Raw genomic sequence first — 10,006 nt, 5'->3', positions numbered from 1 at the left:
GAATTAGTAAGCTGTTGTTTTTTTTTTATCCCAGAGCTGGACAAATGACCACAGCATCAAAGTGAGAAGAGCACATCATTATGTTTATTTATATGTTTTAATACGGAAGCACCAGGCTCGACTCGCAATCTGAGGGTCGCGAGTTCGAATCCCCGTCACACCCCTACTCTTTTACCAACGAATAGTGGGATTGACCGTCACATTATAACGCCCCCACGGCTGAAAGGGCGAGCATGTTTTAGAGGGAAGGCAGCTAGTCATCACCACCCACCGCCAACTCTTGGGGTCTTACACTGCTAAATTAGGGACGGCTAGCGCAGATAGCCCTCGTGTAGCTTTGCGTGAAATTCAAAACAAAACAAATTCAAACGTGATTATATTTTTGAAGACGCTCTCATTTCAGCTTGTTTGTTGAATCATTTGTTTACCATTATTTTTTTTAACACGCGCGCATTCTGCTATTCTGATTTCCGTTACAGGTACACAATGTATTGCTGTAAAGTCCTAGGTTAATTCAAGTATTTATTTTATGGATTTTGTTTTACAGAGGGTTAAATACGTTATATAAAAACGATTTTGAATATGTAAATAGGCCGATATAAAGTCGCGGTGGAATGGAATCGTATATGGACTACAGTTTGACATTGTCTGGCGTTACATATGAAGTGTGATGCCACCGGAAATTGATCGATTTGGGGAATGGTATATAACAGCTCTATAAGACACAAAACATTCATTAACTCAGATCATAAAGGTGTGTGCAAATTGGGGATTTAGAATTTAATGACCATGGAAAACAAAGGAATATGAATCAGCTTGAGGAAAGTGACCATCCAAAAAGAGAGTTACAACAAGTCGTACCCCGCCGTAGCAAGCAAAGTGCGGCGTCTTGTAACAGGTGAGAAACCACGAACCCAAATACAAGTGGCAAAAGTCGTCTACATATTCTAGACATCAGTGTGCAACGTAATCAAGAGGGATTTTCGTTTAGTGTCAGAAATCACGCGTATACAAGTGGCTTCCATGATATATAAAAGAAAGAGAGATCAACTCTAGAAAACTGTATGAATTATGTCTAGCTGTGGAAAAATGACAGTGTCTGATAACACTCAACAAAGCTTATAACAAAGTTTGATAACTGTAACAAGTCTATTTTCTACTGGTCAGTGTCACCAACAAACTAACACATAAAGTAGTCACCAAAGCGCTAACAGAACATGTATACACTTGTAAAACCCAACTACGAAACACAATAGTGTATACACTTGTAAAACCCAACTACGAAACACAATAGTGTATACACTGGTAAAATCCTACTATGAAACACAATAGTAAGGCTTCTTCTCTGGCAACAGAGACATTTATATATTTCCACTATAGAACATGTATACACTTGTAAAACCCAACTACGAAACACAATAGTGTATACACTGGTAAAATCCTACTACGAAACACAATAGTGTATACACTGGTAAAATCCTACTACAAAACACAATAGTAAGGCTTTTTCTCTGGAAACAGAGACATTTATATATTTCCCTTTTTTGAAACAAGATGAAAACCGTCTTGTGAGTTGTAAAATGTCTTGTTAAAATAGTTCCTTAATCTGGCGAATTGAAGGCAACTCTCGAAAGGGAAAACAATTACAAACGAGTATAACTATTACATTGTCTAATTATGCTATAGAATAGTTCACTTTTTATTTGATTAAAAATACATAGCTTTATACTTTATGGAGCACTCATTTTACACTTTTATACGTAAAGCGATATTCGTTGTGGATAAAAATGGTTCGAGAATTAAATGATTAAATTAAATAAATATGTAATTTCAATTATATAGTTTCTAAAGTTAGTGAAAAAGGATAAAACAACTAGCATTGCGCAAATAGGGCAGATAAATAATTAAATGTATGATACAAATTACTGCAGATTGTGTTCTTAGTGGCAGAGGTATCTGAGTGATAAGACCCACACATTACTAGGGATACAGTTAGCGCAAAACTACACAATAGGCTATATGCTCTCTGTCCACCAGGGAGAAGCGAACCCGAGATTTGAGCGTAAACTGACCACTGGCTTGTCGACCTATTGGGGAACTTCTATTAATAAACAAATTTTTGTTGCTAAAAGCACGTTGTCGAGTTTAAATATATATTACACAATATATATATTACAATATACTAAACTCCAAACTGTAAAAAAAGCAAGACAATTAGTTGTTGTTTACGTCAAATAACTTATAGAAATATTATTCAAAATTTCATCTTAGTGATGGCTAGCAAGTTATCGTTGGCTAAATTTACTATAACAATTTTTATCCACCCAAAAAAACAAAAACACTTACATATTGTACCTGACGTTAATTCGTAATTCTTCGTAAAAATAATTTCAATTTTAAAATATTGAACATTTTTATAATAAAATGATTTATAGATGTATTGATCTGACTTATTTTAACACAAAATGCTCTGTGTGTATATACTTAAGAATATTTTATGAATTATTCAGCATTCATGCCAACTTTCAGCTTCAGGCCTTTAAAATACGCATTCGTACTCACGTATTATCAGCATACGGCCAAGATGTTCGTAAATCAAAAAAGTGATGAGACTGTACAGAAAATAACTCAACAGCGACTCTGTCCGTCCTTATTTGACTATAGGCTTTATAGGCTTCAAGATGATAAATTTATAAAATTCATCACACCAAATATCCCATTGTCCTTTACCTATAGCCAGTATATATATATATATATCTTGAACACAACATTTACACGTGAGGAATTCTCAGTTTTCGTACCTAATAGATTAGCATTTGGGAAAAAAAAGAGCTTTCTTAAAACAGACAAAACCTTCTGTTTTTGTACTAAGTAATATCTGTTAGTTAGATACAAGTAAAAGAATAATATAGGTAAGCAAGATGATGTGCTTACTGTTTCAGTATTTACTGTCATAATCTGGATAAACAAGATGATGTGCTTACTGTTTCAGTAAAATAATGACAGAGTGTCATAATCTGGATAACAAGATGATGTGCTTACTATTACAATAAATTAATGATAGAGTGTCATAATCTGGATAAACACGATGATGTGCTTACTGTTTCAGTAAATTAATGATAGAGTGTCATAATCTGGATAAGCATGATGATGTGCTTACTGTTTCAGTAAATTAATGATAGAGTGTCATAATCTGGATAAACAAGATGATGTGCTTACTATTACAATACATTAATGATAGAGTGTCATAATCTGAATAAACAAGATGATGTGCTTACTGTTTCAGTAAATTAATGACAGAGTGTCATAATCTGGATAATCAAGATGATGTGCTTACTGTTTCAGTAAAATAATGACAGTGTCATAATCTGGATAAACAAGATGATGGATGTGCTTACTATTACAATAAATTAATGATAGAGTGTCATAATCTGGATAAACATGATGATGTGCTTACTGTTTCAGTAAATTAATGATAGAGTGTCATATGAGGAAGAATTTGATGTAAAGTTTGTGCAGGATGCTCTTTTTGGTTCTCACACACACCAAAAAAAAAAACTGATGAAGATTTTATATTTCCTTTTTTTTTAGGCAATGAATGTAAAGTTTGTAAATGTTTGCATTTTTCTTAGAATGTACTAACAATTTCACAGAGAATGTATACTTGTTTAAGTTATTTAGATATATCAATCAAGTTTTCGGGCATTGGTTTAATGAATCAATTTACTTGATATAAAAGACGGTAGCAAGTGAGGAAGACACTAGATTGTGTCGAAATGTTTGACAGGTTTGTAAGCATTTGGGATGAATGCAATTGTTTTAACCGCTTTTATGTTTTCACTCTTAATTTTGTCTGATATGTCACTAAAAAGGTTTTTAATATTATTTCACTTACTTCTCCAGTAATCATAGGAATCAACATTCTCATCAGAAACCCTTAGACTGTGGAAACCAAAGTCCGTGATTTTCAATACAAACCTACTGTCAACCACACAATTGGATGACATCAGGTTTCCATGGAAACGGACCTCGCTGCTGTGTAAATAGGCCATACCCTGAAAAGAAGAGCATGCAAAGTATAAGGTAAAGCTTAGTAGTGTGGAATTGATTACCGTCATTTTAATTGTCCAATCGTTTACGTTACGAGTGACTTAATGTGAAGAACCCCGTACGTGTACTTGAGGAATTCAGATTTATGGAAAGTTAATATAATGATCGTCAAAATTTTGCAGCTCGCTCATGACAACACATCATAATAGCGTTTCTTCTTTAAGTTTACAGTGACATTGAACATCAACAGCTTCAAACACAGCTACCTCGTAAGTTACTAAGCATGGAGATGTCAGAAGTAAAAATATATCAGTAAAACAAACTCCTACAGTTCACAGATCAATACATATGTCAGTAAAACAAACTCCTACAGTTCACAGATCAATACATATACCATTAAAACAAACTCATACACTTCACGGATCAATACATATGTCAGTAAAACAAACTCCTACAGTTCACATATCAATACATATATCAGTAAAACAACCTTCTACAGTTCGTGATTATTACAGATATCACTGAAATAAACTCCTACAGTTCATGATCAATCCGCATATCAGTAAACAAACTCCTACACTTCACGGATCAATACATATATCAGTAAAACAAACTCCTATAGCTCATGATCAACACAGATATCATTAAAACAAACTCCTACACTTTACGGATCAATACATATACCATTAAAACAAACTCCTACACTTCACGGATCAATACATATATCAGTAAAACAAACTTTTATAGCTCATGATCAATACATATATCATTATAACAAACTCTTACAGTTCACGGATCAATACAAATATCATTATAACAAACTCCTACAGTTCATGGATGAAGTACTGTGATGTTATCTATTAAAAATGAAGTACGAACTTATTTTCTTATAGCATAAAAATTGGTAAGCAAGTGGATTGACTTTAACGTTTAAATAAAAACGAAATAAGATGCTCAGACCTAGTTTTACAAATCAAGGACTGAGAATTTAAGTGGCATACCCTTGGAGCGACGGCTTGTTCTCACCGTGTGTGATCATGCAAAACCTTTTTCTTTCATACCGTATTTTTACTCTTTGGATGTTAAAACAGGATTGTATTGTATTTGGATGCTAAAACAGGACTGCATTGTATTTGGATGTTAAAACAGGACTGTAATGTAGTTGGATGTTAAAACAGGACTGTATTGCATTTGGATGCTAAAATAGGACTGTGATGTATTTGGATGTTAAAACAGGACTGCATTGCAGTTGGATGCTAAAACAGGACTGTATTGTATTTGGATGCTAAAACAGGACTGTATTGTATTTGTGTGTTTAATGAAAAAATTGGAGACGTTAAGCTAGATTTTTTCAATCTTCCACAACATGTGTGACTATGTGTAATTTTTTAGTGTCATAGTGTTAAAGACCAGCCAATGTCATTCACGAAGCTATTCTTTCAATAGGAAATAACTTCAACAGAACTTTTATTTTGAATTCAAAACACGAAAGAGTTTAAATTGCTAGCACGAAATAAAAAAGAAAATCCCAAGCTCTATCAATGGCTAACCGTTGTCGACATACGTCACACCTGTATATATATATTTACCGACACATTTCTTGCCATTCGAACGTGCATGCAACCACAGGTGTCCCATGTTTAGAATGACATTAAAAATACCTTTCGAAAAGATTTATCCATATACCCAGTTTATTAAACGATGTAGAGATATTAGCGGCAACATGTCGAAAAGTAAGGCTTCAGTATTCTCCACGGAAGCGTAAAAAATTAGCGTTAAGAACATCAATGAGTTCCGAAAACACATCCCTACATCCAATCCGGAGCGACATCCTCATCCGCAAAGTGAAAACTATGATTACGAAAGAGAACCATTAGACCCATAAAGCCATTTTAAAGAAGCTAGGCGTAAGAAGATAACAAACATGGATTTGATGTGGAAAAAAATTCATATTTCAAAATCAAAGGTTGTTTTGTCGAGAAACATGACTGAAAAACAACAACACACAATCCCATCCAACCATACACTGTCCAAGTATTACGATGATACTCATATCGATTTCTGTACTTTTGGTTTGCTTAAACGTATTCTTGGGAGCCAATGTCTATCTTTGGAGCAGGGTGTATGGAAAGTTTGTTAAAATGTGTTGTCTAAGAGGGACTTCACTCTTCTATGCAAAAGCTTGTTACGACGGAAATTGCGATGTAAAGTATTATATATATATATATATAATTAATCCAGTTTATCTTTAAAGATAAATTTATATCAAATAAGTGTAAATTACTCTATATGGTTGAATACGTTATATCAAAACAATTTTGGAGCCTCATCGTCACAATAGCTCTGCAGCAAAGCTTACATTACAAACGACTCCGATGTTAAGCTGGGGTTGTCCTGTCCAAATCATACCACTCAACGCTGCAAGCTTTACATAATAATATCTAATGCACGCGGACGGCGGTTTCACAACACTTGTATCAACAGTTTAATCGCAAATAAATGTATAGGTGTTGTGTCCGGCAACTTTATTGGTATATCTTTATATAGAATACCATGAATACTCATTTTATTCTGCAGCTACTTGAAGTAGGCGACAGTTGAACGGATATTTTGTGAAAGCATCTCGTGCACGCGTGAAATGTGTCGCTTTTTCAGACGGAGATCCTCTTTGATTGTGTTGCGTACTGTTGCCTGAGACGTGTGAGCGTATTTTCTCACTAACTCTTATGTTCCTGGATTCTCACCCGTTAAAAGATGCCGAACTTTTCTTACCTCTGCTGCGGTACGAAGTTTTACAGGTTTCTTTCTGGATGGTCCTGGTGCCCCAAGTTTATCAATATTTCTTCATTTACCAATACCATTAAGTATCAGAGATATCACCATCTTGGAAATTATATTTCCCTGGAAAGGACTGTCACATACCCTTCTCAAAAGCGATGAATTTTCTGTGGCATCGCACTATCTACGAACGTCGAACAATGTCAAAATATAGTTCTGATACATTCTGTTACACTGTAACTTTAAATTGGCTGTGGTTGCATATTCAAAATAATTTATTACAACATTTTCAACCTTCTGTGTTAGCCAATAGAAGTGAACATGAACAAATTGATGATGTCAGATAACTGTTGTTTTAAAAATGCTATGTGAGCACGAGAACGGTTCATCTTTCCAAATAAAAACAAACTGGGAAAAAAGTTATAATTTTCATTAAAGTTCGAAGACAGTTAACATGTTATTAAATATAACATAGTCTTCCATTCAATTAGAGTATTTTTCAATTAACTTGAATCTCCACTTTCGTAATAAGCACAGTTATTTTGTAGATAATTAACACGGCTAAAAGTAGAAAGTATTAGCTATTGGAGAATAATTAACCAGCATTTGTACGTGGATGGTTTATCCTTCTCTGATAACATTATTATTATAAGGTTTTCATCGATCCATAAGCATCCAGGCATACGTAAATCATCAGCGTTACTCAATTAAGTCTTTGTATATGAAATACACATACAAGTTAAATAAAACGTGTAGTAAAAAGCTTAAACACGTGGAACATGGTCTCAACATTTAAAGGTCAGAACATATAATGCCATACGATGTTAAATATGCGTGAATATATACGCCCATTAACCGTCCAAATATAAAACAATTAAACAAATGTATATGAAATTTGAGATACATCAAAAAGTAAGCATAAACAGGCGCAGAGAAATAACGAAAATCAAACATATTGGTCAAATATGTATACATATAGACGAGCAGATAAAAAAGTACATAAACAGTCAAGTCAAACAAGCACACATATAGACAGGCAGATAGACAAGTACATATGTAGACATATAGATGAATAAGCACACAGACATTCAAGTCAAACAAGTACACGTATTGCCAGAGAAAAACAAGTACACAAATAGACAGACAGATAAGCAAGTGAACATCTAGAGAGACAAATAAACATGCACACACACACACATATATATGATATAATTTAATAAAACAGAGCACTATATTCAATGGCGCCCGCTAAAAAACAATTTAAGGGGGTAAAGTAACTGAAGTTTGGAAAAATTATGAAATCGAAATACAAATACCTTATAGTTTTCTAATAACATAGAATAATAATTTTATATATCTAGTTTTTTTATTTTTGAAAATCCGGGGGGGGGTCAAGTGACCCTCCCTTGCCCCTTCCTGCGGGCGCCCATGACTATATTAAGATATAAACATGAAAGTTTCTTCGTTTCCTTTGTTAATATTCCAGCCAACTCAAGATTAATAGTTTTATTTATATGTTAATATAATAATTATTCTTGTATCTTCTTTTCAGTTTTTTAATGCTATTTCAGCGTCGGCAAGAAAAATACTAACGAGAAATATAAATATTCGGATCTCTGGAAAGAAGGGTCACAAAAAAAGTGTTGATCGTATTGTTTCAAATAATGTTACACTTTTGAAAGAAGGGTCACAAAGAAAGTGCTGATCGTATTGTTTCAAATAATGTTACACTTTTGAAAGAAGGGTCACAAAGAAAGTGCTGATCATATTGTTTCAAATAAAGAAGGTCACAAAGAAAGTGCTTATCATATTGTTTCAAATAATGTTACACTGTTGGAAGAAGGGTCACAAATAAAGTGCTGATCGTATTGTTTCAAATATTGTAACACTTTGTTACTGTGTATTTTGATATTGACAAATTTCGATAAAGAGTAAATATTTTTTTACATTATCTTAGTTTCATTTATAGATTAGTTTAGGTTTTATTTCCATAATGTTAGTATCTGGGAAAGATAAGGACAAGAATAACAAAACTAAGAAAGAGCTTAAAGTGTGAAAAAATGCTTTACGTCCATATTGTTAGTATCTAGACAAAGTAAAAAGAACAATAACAAAACTAAAGAAGAGCTGAAAGTGTGAGAAAAAGCATTACGTCCATATTGTTGTTATCTAGATAAGGTAAAAACAACAATAACAAAACTAAAGAAGAGCTGAAAGTATGAGAAAAAGCATTACGTCCATATTGTTGTTATCTAGATAAAGTAAAAACAACAATAACAAAACTAAGGAAGAGCTGAAAGTGTGAGAAAAAGCATTACGTCCATATTGTTGTTATCTAGGTAAAGTAAAAACAACAATATTAAAACTAAGAAAGAGCTGAAAGTATGAAAACAGGCTTTTCTTCCATATTGTTCTTATTTAGATAAACTAAAAACAACAATAACAAAACTAAGGAAGAGCTGAAAGTGTGAGAAAAAGCATTACGTCCATATTGTTGTTATCTAAATAAAGTAAAAAAACAATAGCAAAACTAAAAAAGTGTTGAGTGTTTCAAGAAAAGGCTTTACTTCCACAAGGTCAGCATCTAAATCGAAGTGCGAAAAGAATAAGTTGGCAGTTCATAAGAATTTCTTGGTTTCTCAATTAATTTTACTTTTGATGCTACTATTTATTTTTACATTTTATCTCAGTGGCAGCTATGATAGTATACATAAAAGGTAGGGTGCTTTAGATTTTAATCCTATCTGCACTAATGACGAGTCAAAGTGCGCATGCTACGACTTTTACTGAGAGCCATTCTACATGGTATTATGTATTTGATGTCAGGGTTATCAACTATCCATTTTACCCTAATTGATTATTTCGCTACAATTCATGGTAGAGGAAGGTAAATACCAGATACACGGTTACCATCTCAGAAATACTAGAGGTTATGTAAATACAATGTGCAAACTGTACAATGGACAAAAGTATTTTACTTCTTCGCATGATCTTCACCTTGCACTCCGACTTGGCAGAATCTGAGTCAGATTCATATCATCAATTTACAGACATATTTTGAGTAGAGATACGTTTTTAACACATCTGATCTGTTGTGTTGAACAGAATTGTGTTAAATAGTTATATTTCACGTGTTGCTCTTGGATTGTTTGTTTGTTTTTAAATTTCGCGCAAAGCT

At 33.4% G+C, this 10,006-nt stretch overlaps 1 protein-coding gene across 1 annotated transcript in view; it reads right to left on the bottom strand.

The window, feature by feature from the left end:
* The window catches only part of LOC106467522 (atrial natriuretic peptide receptor 1-like), a gene marked incomplete at its 5' end in the record, with an annotated part of 105,955 nt that overhangs the window by 40,094 nt on the left and 55,855 nt on the right, over positions 1-10,006 (bottom strand). Inside the window, one exon of the mRNA XM_013927885.2 lies at positions 3,896-4,055. Within this exon, the coding sequence (XP_013783339.1) occupies positions 3,896-4,055 (160 nt within the window). The remainder of the gene's footprint in view (positions 1-3,895; positions 4,056-10,006) is intronic.

This window comes from Limulus polyphemus, unplaced genomic scaffold (assembly GCF_000517525.1).
Source record: "Limulus polyphemus unplaced genomic scaffold, Limulus_polyphemus-2.1.2 Scaffold2644, whole genome shotgun sequence".
Classification (NCBI taxonomy): Eukaryota; Metazoa; Arthropoda; class Merostomata; order Xiphosura; family Limulidae; genus Limulus; species Limulus polyphemus.
Note: the sequence above shows the minus strand (reverse complement) of the source record. Positions and strands in the feature narration are given on the sequence as shown.